Consider the following 25,044-nt stretch of genomic DNA (forward strand, 5'->3'; position numbering starts at 1 on the left):
TATCTTTTAACGACATTTAAGTGAAAGACGACCTCCATCAAACTCCATTTGATAAAACTATGTCTAACAACATTGACAACGTAGGTGGCAGCACTGACATTAAGTCAAAGACGTGGGACAAAACTTTCAATGGCTATGGCTTTCACTCCGAAACAATGGCGGCAATGTTCAAAAGAGTGAATTGAAACAATCTATTTCATGAAAACCGGAGCTTTTGCCATCTGTTTTTAAGTAAATAACTCTTCCAAAATCTAAAAAAAATTTAGTTTTTATAGGCATACATAAATATTCTCTTGAATTATTTTTATTAAATATCCATTAAATGCGCATCTCAATATCTAAAAACATATGATCGCAAACAACTATGACACAAACGTCAAAATATCAATAAAAAAGAAAAGAAATTATTTGTTTATATTATAAAAAAGTTAATAATGAGTAAATAATAAATCTGAAAGAACCCATTTACTATATTAATAATAAATGCATTGGTCATTATTTTGATATTGTTTTTGTTTTGACCATCTCTTTTATTTAGCTGTATACAAAAAACTATATTATAGAGTCTAAAGACTAAAGGAAAAAGGGAAAATGTGTTTTTATAAAGTACGGTTTAAAAATTTAAAATATAAATATGATAATAACAGAACAACTTGATTATATTGAATGTCTAATAAAAACTCAACGAAAATGGCAATTTTTTTATCTAACTTTTGAATTTTTATGTATATATTTGTAAATAACGCCCTAAATATTTTATTTATATCATTTTAAAATTGCGGAAATATAAACGTAAGATAATAATAAAACCTTGAATTTATAAATAAAAAAATCCAGTCATAAAAATGCATTTTTATCAGGCCTGTAGGAAAAATCTAAGTCAATATATGTATGATAAAAATGCATTAAACTATAATTATAATTCTAAAGCATGATGTTTAATACAATTTTTAAAATCTTTTTTGCGCAAAAACAATTAACAATTTAATTTGATTCTATGTATAAGGATAAAACATCCTGCGGACGTCACTGGTCTGCCGTAGTACGCCCTTGATAAATCGACGAAAATCCAACGCGCAGGCGTCTTAAGTCTTTCATAAGTCCAGATATGTTGTATTTCTATCAAAAGAAACATCTGTATCTAACACATTATAGAGTTTCAAACATAACTTATAACAGCTCAAAAATCTCACCTTGATTCTATATCAAAATCCATAATTCATCTCTTATTAAAAGTGTCAATATAATCTTCGTGGAAATCAATTAACCTAATCCACAAAAAAATAATTAACTTTCATAAATCTCTGGTTGCTTTATGAGTGAGAACAGAATGAATGCTAGAAAAATAAAATAACTTGCACAAATGTGATTATTCTCTTTATAAAAAAAGTTAACAAAATGTGCGTTAAAATCTTATTGTGTGATTCATCATTTTGATTTTATTTCGTGTTTATTTTTTAAAAATGGCCATACAAATTTTGGACGAAAACCACTTGGCCATAAGTGCCATAGTAACGGTCGTAATGCAGATAATTTTTTTTATAATAGCAGCAACTTTTCAATTAGATAAACTCACCGATTTTGCGGGCGGCGTGAACTTTATCATTTTGGCGCTTTTAACATTCTTTCTGGGCCAAGTCGGAAGCAAGGTAAAATATAAATGAAACAATGTACTAAAAGCTTACCTTAAAAAAATTCTTTTCTCCAGACTTACGACAGTAGACAATTAATGGTCACAATTTACGTGTGCTTGTGGGGCGCAAGATTATCCTGTTATCTGCTTTATAGAGTTATGAAAATAGGCAGAGACAAAAGATTTGAGGACAATAAAAGCAATGTGATAAGATTTGCAGTTTTTTGGACATTCCAGGTAATGGAAAATACAAATTGATTACAATTATAATTATAAACATGTTTTATTTATTTTAATAGAGTCATTTAATTATTGCTTTTTTTTTCTTCGCCGCCGAGCGAAGTATTCTTGTTCTTTGTTTATTGCCGTCATAAATTAATTTATTTTACGTGTGCTAATTTTATGAAGCTTTCTTTTCGAAATGTTAGTTACAATCGAGCTTTACTCTAATTTCAATGCATTTCTGAAAGACAATATTATAAACAACGCCTAAATGTGTTTATAAGTCCGAAACAAGAACAAAGTTTGATACATTAATTCAAAGAAAATATTTTCCATTAGTAGTACAAAGTAGTACTAATTGAAAATATTAAAGTAGTAGTAATGACTAATGCAATTTAGAGTACATAAATATAATATTATATATATGCAAACACTTTTTGAATGCCGGTTTCATCGTTTTTGAATTCATATTGCCATCATTCGGCTGCGTCTTGTTAGTGATAACCAAACATTGGTATAATAAATTTTTATAATATTTATTTAATAAATACTTGACAAATAATTTTAATATTAATAAATTAAAATTATAAATACTATAATTTCATATTTTGTACTTATGGAACGTTGACTTTAGGTTAATTAACGCACCAATACAGTAGCACCCTAATATTACCATATATAAATAATTTACAACAAATTGCAATTAATTATTCATTGTTAATCATCGATAACACATAATAGTGCGACGAACTGATATTTTTTGGTTTTTGCTTCTACTTACAGCACTCATTGCTAGCCACCTTCAACTAAACCATTCATATGTTTTATTTTTAACATCCTAATCTTTCAACTGATTATTTCATTCTTGTTTTACATTCTCAGTATATTCTTCTCATCTTCGAAACTTGCTTTTTCCCTTTTAATTCTAATTTTTATTCAATTGCAAAGTTTTACAATTTTTCAAATTTATTATTGCCGGGGACTCGAAATGGGTAGTATCCGGAGTGATATAGTCAGGAGTGAGCTATTCCCGCCACATACAACCTAATCAATATCGATAAATATGAAATTATATTTGGAAAGCGCGCAAAAGTTAATACATTAATCGTATTTATTTTTCAGGCTGTCTGGGTTTACGTGGTTAGTTTACCGGTGATAATAATAAATTCCCCGCAACACCGATACCCCCCGGCACCGAAAACTATGACGACGCTAGACTCCGCCGGCACAGGATTGTTTATTATAGGTTTTTTGGCCGAGACTTATGCTGATTTGCAAAAATTTGCATTCCGACAAGATCCAGCTAACCAGGGAAAATGGTGCAATGATGGTTAGTTGTAGATATTGCTATAAAAAAGACCAATAAAATTAATATATATCGACAACATGTTTTATTACAATTAAGGTCTTTGGAGGCTCTCAAGACATCCGAATTACTTTGGTGAAATCGTACTTTGGTGGGGAATTTTTATAATTTCTTTAAACGTGATAGACGGAGCGGAATGGGTGGCGGTGATGTCACCAATTTTCACAACGGTCATAATTTTGTTCTTGTCCGGTATACCGATGTTAGAAAAATCGACGGATGAAAAATACAGAAAGTGAGTTTGAATTAAAGTTAAGGCCAGATTAATTTTTATCCTCAATTGCTTTATTTTTTCTAGCATCGCGGATTATAGGTACTACAAGTCTTCCACTTCACCATTAATACCGATACCGCCGGCAATTTATGTCGAGGTAAGTTCTTTTAAAATACAGATATATAAAATATTTTAATTTTTGATTAATTGTAGGTTCCATGGTTCTTAAAATTCGTTTTATGCTGCGAGTACCCGTTATACGATTCCATGGACCCAAAAACACCCCCGACACTGATAACCGAATCTACGTCTCTTTCACTTGCGCAAACTGGAAGCTCTCAGCACACCTAGCTGCAGGTAAGTAATACAAACGGCCTTTTTACCTATTTTAACCTAAATCATAATTATTTCCATTGATGTCTGTCCCTTCAAGGTTTACGCCAGTCGCGGCGGTGATCAGCATATAACCACCGCGCCAGGCGTCGCTCGGATAAATAATAGCAATTCTTCAAATAAGGGCGAAGTGACAACAGCCCTCTAGGTTCGACAGAAAACCGACGAGCCCTCAAAAGCGCGCCCGAAGGTAACAACAAAAACAACGGCATGCGTGGAAATCTACCAGGAAAACAAAGCGGAAAGGAGCCCTAAAGTTGTACCCAATATGGTTCATGAAACTTACATCTGAGGCAGGAGAATAAAGATTCTCAAAATCAGAAGAAAGCTACGTGTCAGGCAACTTCAATTAAGAAATACTTCTCTTCTAAACTGCATATTCTTTTTAGAAGTGAAACATCCTACTTTCTTAATATCTTTTTACAATTGCACAAATCTTCATTCAGATACCCGTTGTCATAGGCAAAGTGATTATTTGAAGAATTACGAATCGTATTATAATAATTATAATGTAAATATCTAAAATTTAGAAACATTTGACAACACTCCATTGATTTTCAAGTCCGCCAATTCAATATAAATTAGAAAAAATTAAGAACTAGTAATAATTCTTAGGATTCATGAAAGTTTACGAAAGTATTATTAGATTTAAATTAGTTACACAGGTACTTACGCAAATATAAAATTTTTCACATATTTATAATAAATTTTCATTCACAATCGTTATATACAATTATATATTTATTATTATTATCAAAGCGGGAGCACCCTGTTTTTTGACAAAATCATTTATGAATAAAATAATAATATTGACTTATTAATCATTTAAAATAATATAAAATCTATATTATATTACAAGGAATTTATTTATCTTATTGTTTTTGTACTTTACATAATTGTATAGTGTATATTTATTGGTTATATTATTAAATATTTTATAAAAATTCTTTCGGTGCTTCACGCAAATCTGTATTCAATATTGTTAAAAAGGTTTCTATAGATTCAGTGCATTGATTAAAATCACATATATAGAACGAATATATATATATATAGTTTAAATATAAATGTGATATTGCGTTATAATTAGAAATAGTTTATAAGAAATTGTTAAGCACAAAAAATGGACTTCTATAAAATATTCAGAGCAAGTCTTATTTATTAAATAGCACATACCAGAATGATATTAACTGAAATATTTACGAAAAATTCTATTTATTTGCGCTCTTTTAAACGATTTTTGACTAGAAAAATATTAGAAATGCGCTGGCGCTATTTTCCTCTAAATTTAAATGATTATATTTAGGATGTATTTATTAGTTACTAAATATATTTGCAATACACAGGCACATATCCATGAAACTAATTAAATACTATACCCGTGCTGATTAATGGCAATATTATATTATGTCCGTGATATGATTAAAATATCCATAGTAAATGAAATTAAAATTAATAATAGGTAAATTTAAATAAGATATGTATTAGAATACGATAGAGCTGATGGCTTTCTATTATTGAAATCATGCTCAAAAATTATAGTTCCTGTATAATAATTATTTAATCTTACCTCTGTCGTTTCCGGCCATTTTCTTGATCGGTGCCAAGTTTTAAAATTCATTTGCTCGAATTTAGACTTGCACATTTAATTACATTTAAAATTAATAGAACTGTTAAATTTAGAGAACCGCAAAAGTATTGTATGAATATAAATTATGTTTGCCAAGTGATGAATCAATATAAAACTTCTATTATACATATCTTAAAAAATAAATAAATGCAATAATGAATGAAAAATGTGTTTGGTTTTTACAAAATTTATATTATTATCCGGTGCCAAAACAATTTGAAAATCGGTTAATTAGATATAAATAAAAACAAAATATTTATAAAAGTGTTACAAGAAAATAGTTACCAAAGAATATAAATCGCGTGCATATCAAAGACAAATTAAACAGTATATGAGACTTGATTTTTTGGAGGTCGCACAACGCAATCGAATCAACAAGGACCAGCCTTACCTGCACAGACAAGCTGTGCCAAAAATTCGACAATGGTACGGACAGGCCTTCCGGACATACCCGTTCTCAGGTATGGAAAATCTTTGCCATTGGATAGCATTGTAGCGTACGTGTCGAGGTGAATCCATTCTCCGCAGGGCACAAATTCCCATAAAAAGGCTGCGGCCTTGCATGGGTCTCCTCCTCGCCCTTGACCCGTATTTTGGACTTCCACGTTTCTCTGAGAGGTCATTTGTTTATTATAGTATCTCCACAAGGGGAACCGCCAGACGCGGTCTCCGCTGTGCACGCCGGCCGATCTAATTTGTTGCCAAAGTTCTTCGCTATTCGTAAAAACGCTCGTCGCGCACGAACCTAAGGCGTCAGGCAAGTCTTCGGTCAAGGTTCCCACATCCAGAATGAATTTCGGCCAGAAGTTCTGCGCGTATAACAGAGCATCGGCCAGTACTAATCGCCCTTCTTTGTCCGTGTCCTGAATTTCGATAGCTTTGCCATTCATGGCCGTTACGATGTCTCCCGGTTTCATGGCATTGCAACCGGGCATGTGTTCGCACAATGGAATGAGTCCCCGAATATTTATGGGCAGCTTCAAGGACGCTATAGCTCTGCAAGCAGCGACGACCGTAGCCGCTCCCGCCATGTCTCCGCGCATTTCCCTCATGGCTTTTTCTCTCTTGAGGCAGGTGCCGCCGCTGTCAAAGGTTACACCCTTTCCAATGAGAACTATCGGCCTGGCGGTCCTGCCGGCGCCGTAGTAACTCAGCTCCAAGAATATAGGATTCTCGCATGATCCTTTCGCCACGGCCAGATACGCATTCATTTTCTGACTTTCAGCCCAAGCGCGCACTTTGACTTCGACGTTAACGCCAGACTTGCATAGAACTTCGACGGCAGTTTGTGCGAATATGGTGGGTGTCATGAAATTCGAAGGTGTTTCCATCAGCTGCCTGGCTAAGTTTTGAGCTGCGGCCTTCTGCAGGCCTATCTGCCAACCCTCCCAGTCGCAATCGCCATCCGCGTGCATTTCAATGACCGGAATTGCCTTGCGACGTTTTCTCGATTTGAGCTCCTGGTATATCCAAACAGCCAAAGCAGCTCCCTCGGCCGCCGCCTCAGCATTTCCCAGAGTCTCTATATAAATCTTGGTCGGCAGCAGAGGCATGAGCATGCGACAGCCGAGTCCTGCACCAGCTCTGATTGCCTCCTTGCCCTCGTCGAGCTCCTCGTGCATATTGTAGCCGAGACATTCTTTACCCAGACCCACGACGGCCACAGCCATGAACTCAGGCTCTATATTATAATATATTCTAAACTCTCCTCGCTTTGGAGCTGGAGCGATGTCGATAAGCTCGCGCAGCCGGCCGCAACATTTTTTATTATATCTGAAAATAGATAATTAAAACAATTAAATCATCCTAATAAAAATTTTAGTTGTCATTCAGTATATGTCTGAGTGGATGCAAAATTAGTTTCATTTTATTTTATAAATTATAAAAAACTCACCTTTCTGCGGTCGCCGTCAGCTGCCCATTGTCGCCCTCGACCTTGTCATCGACATAGAGACCGAGTACCAGTGCCACTTTTGGCGGTTCCGAACAATCCGGATTATTCGACTGCATTCTGCTAAACATCATTTTCGTTTTCTGCAACTGTAGTCGTTTAAAGAGTAATTTTGAAGCCATTTTTAACGGTTTTAAGTGCATTTTTTTGGAATTTAGTTTATTAAAAATGGCATGGATTTTGAATTTTGTGTTTGTGTGGTGTTGATGGTGATTTTGTTATGTTTTCATGGCCCACCGGGTTAGAGGGTGGTTTATTTCATTTTCGATGATTTTGTTTTGATAAATTGACACATCGTTCAAGGCGAACGGGATACGATAACTTAAATGTCACTTAAAAACTAATATAAATAAATATATTATATATATATATATATATATATATATATAATGATAAATGAAACGTTGAGAAAACATAAAATTAGCGAATCGGATTTTTTGATGAAAACGAACTTCTCCTTCGGGAAGTTATAAAATGTATATATATGTAATACATATATAACAAATATGTTATATTTGTTCAACTTTGAATTTGATGTTGGTATAATATATATTAGTATATAAAGATCTGGCGTTACACCATTAAAAAATATTTAAAATACTTTTTATTGAAATAACGGTCGATCTTTAGTTTTAACTATATATAGAATAGTAATAATGCATTGGATCTGTCTCAAAATAACATGCGCATATAATTAGATTTATTTATAAGAGAGTATGATTATTCATAAATTCTAGAAATACTCTAGATTTGCAACTAAAATAAGCAGGAAATTTACAGCAATCTGCTGGTTTAGCCTTCATTTTATCTTCAGTATTTAAATGAAATAAATCAATAATAAAAAACACCAATATAATCAATAAACATTTACTCTTAATTTAATATAAAATCACTTAAAAAACGATCATCGAAAATTACATGAAAAATATATAAAAAAATCACGATGGATAAGAAAAAAAACGATATAAACCAAAAATCAAAAGGGACTAAGGGCAACTCATCAAAACATAAGACAAAATTTAAGGGCACGGCCCTTCACAACCACGACAGACTAATTGAGCCAAAAACTCGACAATCGTTCGAACCGGTCGCCCAGACATGCCTTTTCTTAAATAAGAATAATCGTTTCCATTAGAGAGCATTGTAGCGTAAGTGTCCATGTGAATCCATTCGCCGCAGGGTACGAATTCCCATAAGAAAGCTGCGGCCTTACAGGGCAAGCCGCCGCGTCCTTGTCCCGTGTTTTGAACCTCGACGTTCCTCTGCGACGTCATCTGTTTGTTGTAATACCTCCAGAGTGGGAACCTCCAGACTCTATCCCCCGTATGTACGGCCGCCGACCTCATCTGTTGCCACAGCTCCTCGCTGTTGGAGAAAACTAAAGACGCACAAGCGCCCAAGCCTTCCTTCATTTCGGCCGTCAACGATCCGACGTCGAGTATGAACCGCGGCCAGAAGTTCTGTGCATATAAGAGTGCGTCCGCAAGGATCAACCTTCCTTCTTTATCCGTGTCCTGAATTTCGATAGCCTTGCCATTCATGGCGGTGACGATGTCTCCAGGTTTCATTGCGTTGCAACCGGGCATATGTTCGCACAATGGAATGAGTCCGCGAATGTTTATGGGAAGATTCAAGGACGAAATCGCCCTGCAGGCTGCGACAACCGTAGCGGCTCCGGTCATATCGCCTCGCATGCTTCGCATATCACCTTCTTTCTTCAGGCAAGTGCCGCCGCTGTCGAAAGTCACGCCTTTTCCGATCAACACCACCGGCCTAGCCGTCCTGCCAGCACCATAGTAACTTAGTTCCAGGAATATCGGATTCTCACACGATCCCTTGGCGACTGCGAGAAACGCATTCATCTTTTGGCTTTCGGCCCAGGCCCGCACCTTAACTTCGACGTTAACGCTGGATTTACATAAAACCTCGACGGCGGTTTGTGCAAATATTGTGGGCGTCATGAAATTAGCAGGAGTTTCCATTAGTTGTCTGGCCAGATTTTGTGCCGCCGCTTTTTGTAAACCGATCTGCCAGCCTTCCCAATCGCAGTCGCCGTCGGCGTGCATTTCTATGGTAGGGATTAAGACACGATTTTTTCTCTTTTTGAGCTCTTGGTATACCCACACAGCCAACGCGGCTCCCTCGGCCGCTGCTTCGGCGTTTCCTAGAGTCTCTATATAGATTTTGTTAGGTTTCAGCTGCATAAGCTCTTTACAGCCGAGTCCGGCTCCGGATCTGATGGCCTCTTTGCCTTCATCAATTTCTTCAGCAGAATTGTAGCCTAAACATTCCTTGCCCAAGCCCACGACAGCAATGGCCATAAAATCGGGCTCCAAATCATAAATGATACGATATTCCCCACGCTTTGGTAAGCAGGTGCATCGCACAATCTGCAGAAGACGACCGCAGACTTTCTTATTATATCTGTTAAAGAGTAACAGTATAAGTATATAATACTTTTTAATTAAATTAATTATTAATTTGTCATGACTGACCTTTCCGCAGTAGCTGTCAGAATGCCATTATCCATGGGATTAGTTTCGTCCACATAAATTCCCAGCACCAGAGCTTTCCTGGTCGGTTCGTGACACTTGGGATCGTCATAAATTACTTCCCGTTGCAAGCCCCTCTTGAATATATTTTGCGCGATATTTGGCAAATGCTTCCGATATAAATTGATTGCCATCATGATAGTCAACGAATACTTTAATAATTTTGAAAGTTAATTTAGAAAACCCTTTATCACAATTTATTTACATTAATTTTTTTGGTTGAAATTTTGTGTCGTAATAAAAGGCCATTTATACCGAATGTTTAAACTGATTCTAATTTGTTTATAATGTGCGAACGGACTACTTGGATTTTGAGAAACCAGCTTTGGTAATGTGATTGGGAAAAATGCAATATTTGTTTCACGGAGAATTTGACAACTATTTAGTGACGGATTTGTGTAAAATAATATCCTTTTTAATTAACATAAAAAGTAATATTTATTATATATCTGCGCTAATTGCGATCGCTAATTTATATAAAAATTATGTATTGTTCTTAAAGCATTCATATCATTACATATTTAACCCTTCATTTAAAATAATTTAGAAATTTTGCATATTTTCTTATTTTTATTAATTTTTTTTAATATAATAATAATAATATAATTTAATAAAAAATCTAGCATATTGAAAGACAAGATCATTCTTTTAAAAATAATATCAAAATTTATTATATAAAATTACAAATTCGAGTAAATTATTTTACATTAACTAAATTTTTGAACAGAATTATAAAAAATATGTTTGATCTATTTATATACATTTAAATATATTTCTTTGCGAGTATTGCAGCTTTGTTTAATATGACTTGAATATCAATTGGAGGAAAATTCTGTAACAGTTTTACATTTGATGCAAAATCTGAACATATTATTTGATCGCGCAATGTGCTGAAAATTCAAACAAGTTAATATTATAATAGTCTATTATAGTAATAAAGATCATATTCATGAGGATATTCACATGATCATAGCACAGCAAATGTGAACAAGAAAATCAAATCTTTTCTCATCTGCAAATAGAGTGTCCCAAATTCTGACAACATCAGGCAAAGGAAATTCTTGAGACAATAATAAAGTTATCCATCTGAATATAATAAATGAAAAAAATATTTTCTGGAATAAAAATAGAAGAAAATTTTGTAGTTTTGATACCTGAAGCTATAGTATTGAGGAAATAATTGTTGCGATTTCAACAGTTGCCATACATCAAAATCTTCAACTTTTAATTCCTCATTAACTTTTGACATCATTGCTTTAATGCCTCCAATAGTTTCATCCAATGTCTTAATAAAAAAATCACGAATTTCCGACATCAGATGAGTAAAACAGAAAAAAGTATCTGCTTCAGCAAACTCTGCATTTAAAAAATTAAATTCTACATGCGCCACATTTATTTAATTAATAGGTTCTATACCTCTATGAATAGGATCAGAAGCACTTGCCAAAACATGATAAATAGGTCCTATAATCTCATTCATGCCTTGTACGTATCCTTGCCCGGGATTGAGTTTCGCATATATAAACAAAATTCTCTGCACAACTTCCCAATGTGCTTCTTGGCCTTCAGCCATTGCTTGATAATCCTCTGTCGCTCTTTTAACGGTTAGAGTTATCTGAAATATTCAATCCATTAATGATAATAAAAACCGAAGTTGCATAAACTTTATAGTCATCTTACCAGCTATAAATCCAATAAGTAAGTTTTTGAATTAAAGAATACTTAATTACATAATCAATGACAGTTTACATTGGTATACTATTACTAATTTCAATTACCTTAGAAGCACCTAGTCCTTTCCTTTCGACATTTGCTGATTTCAATCCTTCTGGAGCAACACGGTTATGAAGTCTTCTTTCACCCCGACCATTTACAGCCAAACCACATGGATATTCAGTGGCCTGTAATATGAAAAATTAGAATCTGCATAATAAATGCTTAATATAGTATATTGTTTTTGCTCTAGCCTGTTGAAAGAAGGATATATCAGGACAAAGTCTTCGAACATCTTTATCAATTTGTAATAAAACTTCATTGTCTCTAAAATAAGCACCCCAAGCACTCTCTGGATTGGCATTTAGGGGATGGTCAGCTGATGGTAGCTGTCCTGGAGGAACAATCATTTCATCTAAACAAAAAAGCAAAAATAAATTAATAGAAATATTTGTTTATTTTGAAAGTGTGTAATAAACTGACCTATAAATTGTTGATAAAGTTCACGTTTTTTTCTTAAAATACTATCCCATTCCGACTTTTTTGGCACCAAAAGCCCCAATAACAATCTCCAACATATTGACCTGTAATTTCCTTCATCGGGAATGCCTAAAAAGTACAAAGTATAAAGAAGTATATTACAGATGCAAATAATTATTACTATATCTACGCCCCTTTTATAATGATAATTACCATGAAAACATAAACTTCTAAGCGTTTTTAAGTCTATCTCTTCACACTGAAGCACTTCATCAAACTCTTTAAGCCTTTTGGAAACCAAGCATGATTTGATGAATTTAATGATTTTATATATGTATTAAATTAATAAATACCTTATTTTAATTCTATTTGATGTCATGATTCATTCAGAAATAATAAAATACACATGTCAGCTGATAACAATTATTGTTGTAGCGAACAAACCATATGTCAAAATGTTTGGTAATAGGAGCGACACCTAACGCTATAGGAAATAAAATGTATAACTATTTGAATTTATAAAAATTTATCGTTGCTTGCTCAAATAAAACTCATAAAACTAACTGATGAAACCAGAATCTTGATAAATGCAACCACTTATCTTTAGTCTACATCGATACATATTGTTTACTAACTTTAATCAGTAAAATAGCTCCCAGAAGCAAAGCAGCCTTTTAGAATAGTATTATATACGCTTTTTTCTGTATACAAAATATTGGCATTATAGAAAAATATTTATTTTGCAGAAATCAGAATATCTAGTGAGCAAATAATGTGTTATTATAACCATAATGAATAAATCAATCCTAGTATTTTTTTATTGATACCAATAAATTTTGACAATCGACAATATTTTACTTAATTGCATGCAATTACTAAAACAACAATACATAAACATAAGAACAATACTTTGTCCATTATCTTCCTGTATTCGCTTATTTTCCGAATGGTTCAGAAATAGAATCGGCAGTTGCACATTTCAATTGGCTTGCTCTTATATTTAGCCTCGCGTCCAGACCGCCGAAAAATCAGTCCGTCGGCCTGGCCGCCTTCCCAGTTTCGCAAAATCCGTCCATTTTAACGTTCTCTCAAAACCGGACATGAATTTCCATCTGTAATTGATAATTGTATTTATTACTATTTAGCAATCGATTCGATACACTTGAAATAAATTTTGTGAGTGGGCTATAAATGTGCTATAGTGAAATGCTATTAGTTTATGTTGGTTTGTAAAACTATGTTTACATTTTGTAACGAATAGTGTACGCGAAAAGGAATAATGGAGAATGGACAAGAAGAATTTGATGACGGTTAGTAGAAATGGTGCCAACGTACAAATATATATACTCATCGTATAACTTTTGTCTCCCTTCTAAATACATTTTATCAGTATTTTATTTTGGAGTCTTTTATGTCTCACTATGTGACCTCTTAGAGCACTTTATTTTTCCATCATAGGGCCCGTTCCAGTTTCCTTCAGACAGTAAAATCCTTTCGCTACATTTTATCCTCTCCAACACCACACTCGAAACTTGAAAAAAAAGTTTGTGTTGGGATATATATATATATATATATATATATATATATATATATATATATAGGGCCGGTCCTACTTTGCATGCGATGCTTGCTAAAAATTGCGGGTGCACGTCTTAGGGGGCGCCAATACTAGATTCGGAAATGAAAATTACAGTATAGTATTTATTAATACTTAATAAATTGTAAAAAAACAACAAACAGATGTTTTGCATCTGATGAACTTAGAATGTTGAAAATATGCCCCATACATAAGTATATATATATATAATATATATAACCGTATGTGTGTGCGTATGTATATATGGATGCATACGTAAATTTTATGTAAAATTAGACACTTGAACTAAATTTTATGTTGACTCATTTTCATAGACTGCTAGGTAAGTGATCTATAGATTATAATGGACAGAATTAGAAATTAATAGAATAATTTACATAAATATATACATTTATGTGTAAAGTGGGTGATAAAGCATTAAGAATAATTCTAAATAAATTTATAAACCTAATGATATTAATGAGTAAAAACAATATATATTATAAATAAACATATATGCATTCATTAATAATGAACTTTTCGATGAATAAATAACTTTAATATAAAATGTCGACATTCATTAATAGCAAAGACCCTTGCTATTCAATGTTTATCATATATTTTTATAAATGATAATCAGAAAAATTTAACTAAATTATATTTCATAAACTTTCAATTGCATTTGTATTTCATTTACTTTAATTATAAAAATTGTATTTAATTATTTTTTCACCTCCACCTTAATCCAAATGATATTATAATTTTTTGTCTTTGCAAAAATGTCTATTTATAAAATTATACTATTTGTTATGAAATATTCATTAAGAATATTATCAGATAGATGTGTTTTTTCGGTTCAACGCTTAGGAGTATAAATAAACGCAAGGCCACATGTGGGTAATATAAACCGTTGATTAAAATTATTAAACATATGTATATATACAGTAATATATACATATATATATATATATATATATATATGTGTGCGTGTGTGTGTGTGTGCGTATTATGTTCAAATATACCTGTACTACTTACCTGCAAAATGTTTAAATTTCATAATCATTGCCAGGGCCGGATTTAGAAATTTGGCGCCCCGGGGCACTGACAAAAATGCCGCCCCATCCCTGAAATTTTACGAACTTTCGAACTTTTTCTTAAAGCAATCGCGCTGCTTCAGCTGCGTAGGGACAAAATATAGGAGCGCGTAAGCGCCGCGTCGCAGTCTAACGGATAAACAATGTTACAGAATGCATATAAATGTAAACAAAATTTATACTTATTAAAATATTTTTAAAATATCTGATAATTTGATGTGCATATGTCTTATGATCACTTTTGTCCACCAAATGTTTCTTTTTCAATTTTTTTTATTGGATTATCGAAACCGCTAAACCTGTCTCCCACAAATTTAAGCGGTTATTTATTCTGTAATTTTTTTAAATGATATTGGACGCTTCTTTTCTCAAAAACTGTATTATCATTTTTGGCATTTTGGCCCGTATCTTCAAAACAGTTGGACCTGCCTTGACCAATAACTAATCAGCACGTCTCCTTATCAATAGGAATTGAATCATTTAAATCGGTTGATCCGTGTTCCCTAAATCGACTTAAATAATTAAAAAATATTAGATTTGTATTGATAGGGAAACATGCTGATTATTTTTCGTATATCTGTACAGGCAATTACGAAAAATGGTAATTGAGTTTCGATATTTCTTCTCTGAAACAGCTACGCAGCGCGATTGCTTTGCAAAAAGTTCATAATTTTTCTTAAACTTTCAGCTTGTTTACGGATATTTATATTATCCAAATTGCCAAATTTAATAACTTATTGACCAATTTGATAATTTACGTTCGGAGGGAAATTTTGTTAAAAAAAGTTGATTTTATTGTATAGAATTTTTTTCTCACTATCCAAATTTTGCCCCCCCCAAAAATTTGCCGCCCTGGGCAGTAGCCCCGATTGCCCCTACTGTAAATCCAGCACTGATCATTGCAATAATCTATCGTTGGAAAAATTATGCAAGTAATGTTAACTCCATGCATAAAGTTAACACAAACAATAGTTATAATTATTTAAAACAAAATCTTTTGAGTATCTATGTGTAAAATACTCTATAAAAAACTTTATTACGTTGAATTGTAGTATACAACCATTTAGCTTTAATTGATTCATCTTTTTCTGAATAATAATCTTGAGACACAATATTTTACATTTTTAATTTACACAATCAGACTTTTATTGCATTTTGTGGAATTAAAATCAAAATAACTGTCAAAATTATTTCAACATACAAAATGTCGTCGGCACGCAACGGTGAAGGATGTGAAATGAATACCAACATGACAAGTTGAAATAGAAATGAAAATAGAATGTGCGTGCAAATTAAAATTCAAATATAATTTCTGAAAAAAAGAAAATAAATCGAAAATAAGATATATTAATTTACAAAGCTAAAATTATTAGTAATTACATACTCATAACTTCAACACTATCCTTCATTTTCGTTTCGTTTCAATCTTGCACTTTTAATAACCTGAAGTTGAAGATTTATATATCCTCCTGTCAAATCTTTTTCGCGCAGAAATACTTAAGTATTATTACTTAACTACTTCTGACTTAAGTGTTAAGTAAAACGTTGTTTTGTATTAATTAACAAATTAGTTATGATAATTTAATTTAATTTATTAACGATATTTATTATCACGACGCTGTATTTTGATATTCTCGCGTGCAAAGAAGAGTCACCCAAATCAGTCTGCCGTTGTCTTTCAATCGGTGCTCACGTAGAAATGTATTTATTTACAAAAAGTATTTAGAAATGACTAATTGACAAATAGTTAATTGTAATTTGTAATTTCAGGATCTATAAACCCTCAAATTCTTAAGTAAAACTGTAATAGTATTTTAACTTATAATTATTAGAGAATATTTTATATGAAAAAACATGGAATTTATTATGGCAATAAAGCGTGATGCAATAGTGAAAAAAACATCTAAGTGAAATCAGAAAACAACAACAGGAATAACATTTTGAATCAGTAAAAATAACGGATGACACTTCAAGGTAAATTATCATAAAAACAATATCTTTATAGAGTTGTTAACATTCAACAGTTAAGAGTAATAATACATAAACTTATGTGATACAAAAATATCACATTTTCAAAATTTCTTTTGACAAAGTAAACGACCATTTGTTACAGTTTCTACATTATAATATATAACTTTACAATTCAAATATATATTATACCATCTGGTAAATTCTTACCAGAGTTTCTAGAGTAAAAAAATATAAATTTTAATGAGTATACTCATATATTAACTATAATAGCCATACAATAACTATAATAAATACACTTAAAACTTGAGTATATGATAGCTTAAATAATATTTTAGATTATAAAGATTGTAAAATGCATAAATGTGCAAATATTTTTCACTATACAAACACCTAATCAAGTGCCCAGTAATTTCGGGCTTTTGCATTATAATCCTTTTGATAAGGAGTAATTGTTTAAAGCCTTATATTGAGAATTCACATCCTATAAATAAAATAATTTAAATTAATAAAATGCGCAATTTAAATCGAAATGTAAAATATATGATGTACAAAATTACTAGCATTGGCCTTAATACTTAAAATTTTGAAAATAATATTTGCCTGTAAAACCTTTGTTGTTGCCTAGAGATATTTCGCATTTACGCAGAAGATGAACTTTATATAATTAAATACAATTTCGATGAATAATTTATAATTATTTTTACAACATAAGCATTGTCATAATTTGCAACAAATGCTGATGCATTTAAAATTTTGCATTAGCCACCATTTAACAATTCTATTTGATTCAAGGGCAAGAACATCTGCATTAAGTGTTGAGAAAATGCAAATATTGTATTTTAGTACGATATTTATAATATATGCAAATTAATATATATAGGCATATATAAGCGTGTATGGATATGTTCATACACTGTTTTTATCAGTACAAAGTATATTGTTTACAAGTTTGTTACGCAATACTTATATATACTGTAATGTCACGATCATACTTATTAGTGATAAGCAAGGTTAATTATGTATATATATATATATATATATATATATATATATATAGTGTGTGTGTGTATATATATTAACTAATAAACAACTAAACTTAAAAATAAATCAATATGAGTCAATCATATACTTTTATTATCCATTACCTAATTTCTTATTTATATATTTTTCAACAATGCTCGATTGTTCCTCAAATTAGCATATTGACAAAAGTAAATATACTTTTTGTAAGTTCTGAGGCTTGGGGCTTACAATTGCTAAATAGTAAATTATCGCTCGAAAAAAATTTGGTACTGTGCAGAAAAACAGTTTCTTGAAACCTATACTTACAACAAATATAAAGACCCATTTGTACTTATAATGATATAATATAATTATCACAATAATTATATCCGTATCATCAATATAGTTCAATTTACCTGTGTTTATAATTTACTATTGTTTTTAGCATTCTTTTCCATTTAACAACAATCTTCTTTCCGCCCAATATATGAGTAATGTTCAAAATTGTAAATATCTGGTAAAATTCCATCGCTTTGTTGGAAATCCATTCAATTCAATTCGTATTTATACAAATCGATAAATAGTAGAGGAGAGGAGTTTTAAAAAACTATTCTTGGAGTTTATACTAAAATTTGGACATAAGTAGGATATAATATATACTTGTTTATATTAATTAATTAATACTATTAAATTAAATATAAATGAGGTTCTATATCTAATTAAACGGGACAATAATATCTGTTGCACTCAAATTGAACTTATAGTTCGACCCTGTTTATGCATGTAAATTATGCTTCCGACTTTTGGCCCATTCGACATTGACAATTGAAGATATATATATATATATATATATATATATATATATATATATATATAAGATATTTATTGTTTTAATCTATCGATTCTTTTGTGTTTATTGCATGTAAATTAAATATAGAATAATAAACAATGACTTTTTCAAGTAAAAAAAGATGTACAAGATAGAGGTTCAAAGTTATTACGTACCATAATACGTCCAACAAATATTGGATTAAATTAAATTAAAAAAAATATTCGTTCGAAACCAATTGATTATATTTTTGAAATACCTACCTTTTAATATATAAATCGCCTTTATAGATGATTCAATAAAAAAAATTTGAAAAACTTATATTGTGTACGTACGGGTACTATTGTAGACGATTGATTTTGAACACTTTTCGGACATTTTCAAGTTTCAAAAGAAATTGGCCTAAGAGAATAGACTAAATATGTAAAGTAAATGTATAAATTGAATTTACAATATACGCATCTTCTAAGATCTTTTATACATATCAATAATTTTGTATCAACATTTTGTATTTATGAAACCACAACGAAGTTAGTTGTTTGTATTGTGGTTTTTATACTGTGAAGTTAGATGTGGACGTTAGTTACATTTTAAAAAGCTAAACCAAATAAAACTATTAAAAACTCGCATTTTTAATAAATTTAGCATATATAAACAAATTCAATTACAAATAAAAATTACAAACAAATCCAAATGTTTTAAGATAAACAATGCTAATTTCAAAACAACAGATAAAAAACATTGAATTCCTTTCCGTTGAAGTACAATGAAGTTGATGACGATGACAACTTACCTGTAACGTTTTTAAATATATTTTTGAATTTGCATATTTTCAATTAATATATACATATTATATAATTTTGTTTGAAATATATAATAATGCAAGCCACCAATTTAAAATTTTACACGTGAACTAACAATAAGCGAATACCTTCTAGCCAAAGCAGGGGTATTTCTTTATTTATAATTTCTCTCTAATATATTGATTATTGATTAATATAATTTATAAATTAATGTAACATGCACAAGTTACAACTATGCTCAATAATATATAATTCAGAATGCATTATTACTACAAGTTGTACAAACTGTAATAATAATGTGTAGATGTAAATTTACATAATAAATGCTCTGAACTTCAAAACAATTTAGAAAAAATATATAACTTATAATAAATTGTAATAATATTCACCTAATAGGTGTAATAAATACATGCAAATATAATAATAGGATTATAACAGAAAAACCTACTAATAATGATATTAAACTGAAAAATTCATTTAAAATACATAAATTTGTTAAATGTGGCGCAAACTGCAAAGGATAAAAATAGAACTAGGTTTTGTTAATATTAAAATACATACAATAAAGCAATAAACATATAGAAAACAGTCTTGATTTAATTACTTTTGGGTACCATATGCGTTTTCGGTTAAACGATGATATTTTCGTAACAAAACCACGAAGGAAGACATTTATTTCGCAAGACTGGCCACGATTTTTGCTTCCAAACGAAACATTTCATTTCAGTTCAAATCGAAATGATGTTCTGACGAGTGGTCTGTGCCAAAAATGATGTGGAATAGCTAAAATAATATGAAATGAACTTGGAAAAGTGATACTTGTGCAAAAATTGATATATTCGTGGGTAATAGAGAGTTTTAGTTTAAATAAATGCACGTCATGTAAATAAAATATATAGAACTATGAATAGAATTTGAGTGTTATAGACTTATATGTAAAGTCCTGTTTTTAAGAATTCAAGTATATAAACTGTTTTTAAATGATAAAAAGCGCAAAAAAACAAATGTTATTAGATTGCATAAATATCCTCATAAATATCCTCAAACACAGTTTTTACTACTGTTTAGTTATTTAGTTTTTTTATACTGTGAAACTCATGTTTATATTATTTCTATTCTTTGTGAAAAAACTTGATACACTTGAACGTTGTACAAAACCATTTGTAAAATATAAACTCGCCTTTTAAATTTAAATCAAAGAAATGTTAAAAAGTGATAACTTTTAATCTATATATATATATATATATATATATATATATATATATAATTTTAGAACTCTCTGTTATATATGCTTTAGCTTTGGCAAATGTGGATTTATATTTATAGACTTTGAAATCCAAATCATGTCCTATATATAATATTAAGTTGAATAATTTACGTAAAGTGTTCCATCCATCACGCAACACATAAAAATAATATTTATTAATCATTTGTATAATTTTAACAATTTAAAAATAGAGTTTAAATATTACATTCCAAAATTACAGCATCGTACAGGCGGAGTTCTGGCAATAACTACCGAAGAAATTTTAACAGTCATGACAATTTTATTATTTATTATTATTATTATATATTATATATATATATATATATATATATATACATTTAATTCATAACTTCATGTTTTGTATAAAATATCACAAGTAATTTCATAAGTGAAATCTTTGTCCAAACATATTTCATAAACAAAGTCAACAAAGTTATTTCAAGAAATGTCGCATAATAATGTATTAACACTTTGAATTAGCGTGTAGACGACATGCAAACTTATTACACACACTTATATATATATATATATATATATATATATATATATATATATATATAAATTATTTCAATTTAATGCTTACCTATTTTCTTATTCAGGGTGCCCAGATGAAAGGGTGACAACCCCGTGTCCGCCGTCTCCGCCCCCGATTCCGCTGCAGACTTATCTTTGGGAGGACGTTAGAAGGGAACGAAAAAAAGGGGGCTACCCTTGGACGCACTTCGTTAAGAGGCCTTTCGATCCTGATGCTCCACAGGTAAAATATTAAAACATTTTTAAACAAAAATATGTTATATGACTTACACTCACTCGATGGGAAAATTCTGGTATTCTATGATATGATTATTCTTTTCCCAGGAAATTTTGGAGTACGACCGGTCCCCAGGCAGTAAACGTAAATACGGAAGCCTAGATGTTCAGGAACTAGAAGAGTCTCCGAGTGTCACTAGAAGAAGAAGAGCGGCATCCGCTGGAGAGTCTTTGGGAAACGAAACCAGACTTAACGGTGATACCAAACACAGGAGTAAATCAGTATCTATAGAAGAACAAATACCGAGTACCAGTAATGCATCGCCTAAAAGCATTTTAAAAAATCGCCCAAAAAAAATTGAACTACCTGCTGCATTGAAAAGGGGCGCTGATAGAGACTCGCCAAAGGATTCCGAATGTTGTCACCCGTTCGTGGATAAGTTAAAGACTATAGCGGACAAGAATATTTTGAAGTCTCCAAGAGCTATGAAAAAGTTATTGAGACCAAGTCCCAAAAACAGCAAGAAACATGCGGATCCCCTGCAGGAGATTGTCACTCTGGACGAATCGCCTTCTGCAGAAAGGAGAAAACGTGAGACGGAGAAAATATTTGAAAAGTGTTCGCCCAAAAGAAAGGATAGCAAAAAGTTCAAGGATCACATATACGAAAGTATAGAGGACTTACCAAATAAAAGTCTAACAGAATCAGTTTCTGAGAAAGAACTGAACGCCATCGCCAAATCTTTATCGGAAGCCGAAGACATCGGCAGAGTCACCGACGATCTCATAGCCCGTGACAGCTTGACTCGATCCTTAGATCAGTACCTCAAGGAAGAGCTTATGAGCGCCGAAGACCAGGCCATGATCGACTCCAAGAACGAAATCTTGCAAGACATCCTGAAAAGAATAGCTGATGAGAACCAAGCACAAGCACCTTTGTCCAAAATGGATTCCGAGGAGGAAGAAAAAGCCAAACTGGTCAAGCAAATGCCAATACCTGAAAAGGATGAGGAAATGGAAAATTTAGACGGCGATAAATGTCTAGTCATCGATATTACGGAAACTGTAGAAGAAGAAATTGTTGATTTTATTGTAATGCCAGATGAGGATCAGGACATTGTGAACTTTCAGAAAAAGGCGAGGTGTTCGATTCCGGTAAAGGTGAAGAAGAGAAGAAGAAAGTTTCTCAGGATAAAGAGTCGCTCTCGGATAGCGCGGAGAAAGATGAGCTGTTGGATGCCAAAAGCCGTAGATCAAAATTCAGGTCAGTAGAAAAAATATTCAAAAATACAACGAAAGTGTTTCATAAGTTCGTTTCATACTTGAATTTTATTATAATCTTATTAATAAAATAAAATAGATATAATAAATTTATCACATCTGAATTACGCGTCTGCAGTATAAACGATGCGCTTTGTAAAACGCATATGAACATTTCTGTGGATTTTTAAAAAATGCCAAATTTTTTATAAACTTATTGAGTTTAGTTTTAATATAGACATATTATGGAATAGCATATTTAAAGTGCAAGTATATATATATATATATATATATGTATATATGTTTAATTTGAGTTTAATATTCGGGCGTAACATCAATAAAAGTATTTTTTTGATGTTACCCCGAATATTAAACTCAAATTAAACATATTATCAACATCAAATTCAAGACTATTCAAATATATATATATATATATATATATATATATATATATAATCGAATATAAATTTTCATAATTTCGCTCAGAATATAAAAGAGTTTTGTGATATTTATTGATCGTAATATATACAAAGATATTGAGAAATGTAATATCAAATAACAAGATTCGTAGTACAAACGGTGCATATTGTGTAATTTTTAAAAATGTATATAACTATATTAATAATTACTATATAGCTAACAATTTCATTCTATATAAATAATCACCAATTTAATCAAAACGATGGCAACCGACATTTCTTTGTTTATTACGAAGAACTTGTCATACATTGAAACTATCAATTTTGTATATCCTTGGCATAAGTACCTGTAGTAATAATAGATTTCCAGTTAGTGCAAAATATGTTCCTGTGTGGATAAATACATAGGCATTAACGCATACATCTGAATAGTCTGAGGCTCCATCAAAACAAATATAAACCGTCTACATAATATTATTGGCATCGAAAGACTAGATATGTTATTTTGGTCGCAAGCCGGTCTGTCCTGCGCCTTTCGACAAATCTTTCGCAGTGCACGGCTGACGATCGTGTCACCTAGTAAATTAGTAATATTTTTAAGTTATTTTTGTTAATATCGAACGAAAAGGTTTCGAAAGACATACGATCGGTTTTTGTAAAATTATATATAAATTACAAGTTCTGGTGTCACTAGATACAAATTCAATATGTCCGCAAATCGTGCAAACGCGTCGCCCTTCGTCTTGTTTACATAATACATGTCCGACAAAATTATATTTTGTAAAATGTTTCAAACGTTCTCGTAATTGTGCAGATTTTATTTTTAAATATAACGCTCCACCAATATTTGAAGTGAAAAAGAAATTTTGTTCACCAGCGTATTTTTTTGTTATGTTGGTGCGTGATTGTGCGTGATTGTGAGTGCGTGAAAATTTTTGCTGTGTGTCCTATATAGAAAAAATAACTATGCTCAAATGTATTATATAATACAAGGTTAAGTGAAATTGAATCCAAAATGTATAAATTAATTACAAAAGTGTAGTTCTACAAAATGAGTGCACGTTGGAGATCAGCCTCTCTCGGTTCCCAACCGATTCAAAGACCAAAAGAGAGATCCCGGGCAGGAAGTGCAGCTCCAGTAACACCAGAAGTAAGATGTGCCTGCCAATTTTTTCAAAGTGATTCTTTACTTCCCGATAGAATTAATCCCGTAGGCTCCAGATCATCTTCTAGAGCTGACAAATCCGTAGAATATTACAAATCAGATTACAATCAAGATGTATCAATGGACATGGATGTTGACACGATGGGAACTCCTCTACAAAAACAAGTACTGTCGACAGAGTCATCTTTGCGTGATTTTATTAAAAAATTAGAAGAAAAATCTGGTGATGTAACTGATGATAAACTGTATGACTTGGATCAAGAATTGTCTGTGCCGGAGATACAAATAGAATTCGATAACAGATCAGAGTCCAAACTACGTTTTGATGAATTTATTCAGCAAAAATTAAAACAAGAAGAAGAAGCTAAAAAATCGTCTGAAAAACCACCACAACTCTTCGTATCACGTCTAAGAGATCGCTCCAAAGACGTTTACATCCCTCCACAAAGATCGAGCACCGAAGAGAGTTTCATCGATGACTTAGACTATTTGGATGAGCCAAAACTGAAACGAAAAACACAATCCTTCAGAACTTTTTTCCAAAAATCACCCAAAGATAGACCAACATCGAAATCACTAAAACATCGTCCCAGGTCTCGAAACAGACGACAGAGAAAACAGTCATTTAAATCTTGGCTTCAAAAATCGGCAGACCATGAGGAAGGTCCCAAAGAACAAAATATTAAAGAAAAAGAAACGGTCCTCTTCAATCACAAAATGGTTTGCAAAACTGAAAGAAGGCATACGATTTAGATAA

The 25,044-nt window shown here is 31.6% G+C and overlaps 3 protein-coding genes and 2 pseudogenes across 3 annotated transcripts in view; 2 read left to right on the forward strand and 3 right to left on the reverse strand.

The window, feature by feature from the left end:
- Positions 1-1,463: 1,463 nt before the first annotated feature.
- On the forward strand, positions 1,464-4,057 carry LOC113363711. The gene is made up of 7 exons (XM_026606193.1): positions 1,464-1,649; positions 1,709-1,870; positions 2,978-3,185; positions 3,261-3,456; positions 3,520-3,592; positions 3,649-3,792; positions 3,869-4,057. The coding sequence occupies exons 1-6, from the start codon at positions 1,464-1,466 to the stop codon at positions 3,784-3,786; spliced, it is 963 nt and encodes a 320-aa protein (XP_026461978.1). The 3' UTR covers positions 3,787-3,792; positions 3,869-4,057.
- Positions 4,058-5,826: 1,769 nt separating this feature from the next.
- Positions 5,827-7,528, reverse strand: LOC113381038 (annotated as a pseudogene).
- Positions 7,529-8,425: 897 nt separating this feature from the next.
- LOC113381046 lies at positions 8,426-10,092 on the reverse strand (annotated as a pseudogene).
- A 614-nt stretch (positions 10,093-10,706) lies between these two features.
- On the reverse strand, positions 10,707-12,617 carry LOC113363380 (TBC1 domain family member 13). The gene is made up of 9 exons (XM_026605876.1): positions 12,505-12,617; positions 12,365-12,438; positions 12,155-12,280; positions 11,926-12,086; positions 11,737-11,859; positions 11,375-11,573; positions 11,113-11,314; positions 10,922-11,044; positions 10,707-10,848 (listed from the first exon to the last, which is right to left on the reverse strand). Exons 1-9 carry the CDS (start codon positions 12,528-12,530, stop codon positions 10,722-10,724), a joined length of 1,161 nt encoding a protein of 386 aa, XP_026461661.1. The 5' UTR covers positions 12,531-12,617; the 3' UTR covers positions 10,707-10,721.
- Positions 12,618-13,237: 620 nt separating this feature from the next.
- Positions 13,238-25,044, forward strand: part of LOC113381054 — a 27,499-nt gene continuing 15,692 nt past the window's right edge. The window contains 4 exon segments of the mRNA XM_026620048.1: positions 13,238-13,461; positions 21,293-21,450; positions 21,552-22,598; positions 24,165-25,007. Of these exon segments, the coding sequence (XP_026475833.1) occupies positions 13,431-13,461; positions 21,293-21,450; positions 21,552-22,598; positions 24,165-25,007 (2,079 nt within the window). The 5' untranslated portion in view covers positions 13,238-13,430.

Source organism: Ctenocephalides felis, unplaced genomic scaffold (assembly GCF_003426905.1).
Source record: "Ctenocephalides felis isolate EL2017-DRISC unplaced genomic scaffold, ASM342690v1 CF-g0.4_SCAFFOLD_00845, whole genome shotgun sequence".
NCBI lineage: Eukaryota > Metazoa > Arthropoda > Insecta > Siphonaptera > Pulicidae > Ctenocephalides > Ctenocephalides felis.

What these genes read in the sequence shown, in the direction of transcription:
- LOC113363711 (XM_026606193.1), top strand. Translation starts at nt 1,464, where the DNA reads ATGGCCATACAAATTTTGGACGAAAACCACTTGGCCATAAGTGCCATA. An exon ending in TGGGCCAAGTCGGAAGCAAG is followed by an intron (nt 1,650 to 1,708) that starts GTAAAATATAAA and finishes TCTTTTCTCCAG; the next exon opens with ACTTACGACAGTAGACAATT. An exon ending in GGGAAAATGGTGCAATGATG is followed by an intron (nt 3,186 to 3,260) that starts GTTAGTTGTAGA and finishes ATTACAATTAAG; the next exon opens with GTCTTTGGAGGCTCTCAAGA.
- LOC113363380 (XM_026605876.1), bottom strand. Translation starts at nt 12,530, where the DNA reads ATGACATCAAATAGAATTAAAATAAG. An exon ending in CCTCAATACTATAGCTTCAG is followed by an intron (nt 11,045 to 11,112) that starts GTATCAAAACTA and finishes TATTATATTCAG; the next exon opens with ATGGATAACTTTATTATTGT. An exon ending in ATTTGCTGTGCTATGATCAT is followed by an intron (nt 10,849 to 10,921) that starts GTGAATATCCTC and finishes TTGAATTTTCAG; the next exon opens with CACATTGCGCGATCAAATAA.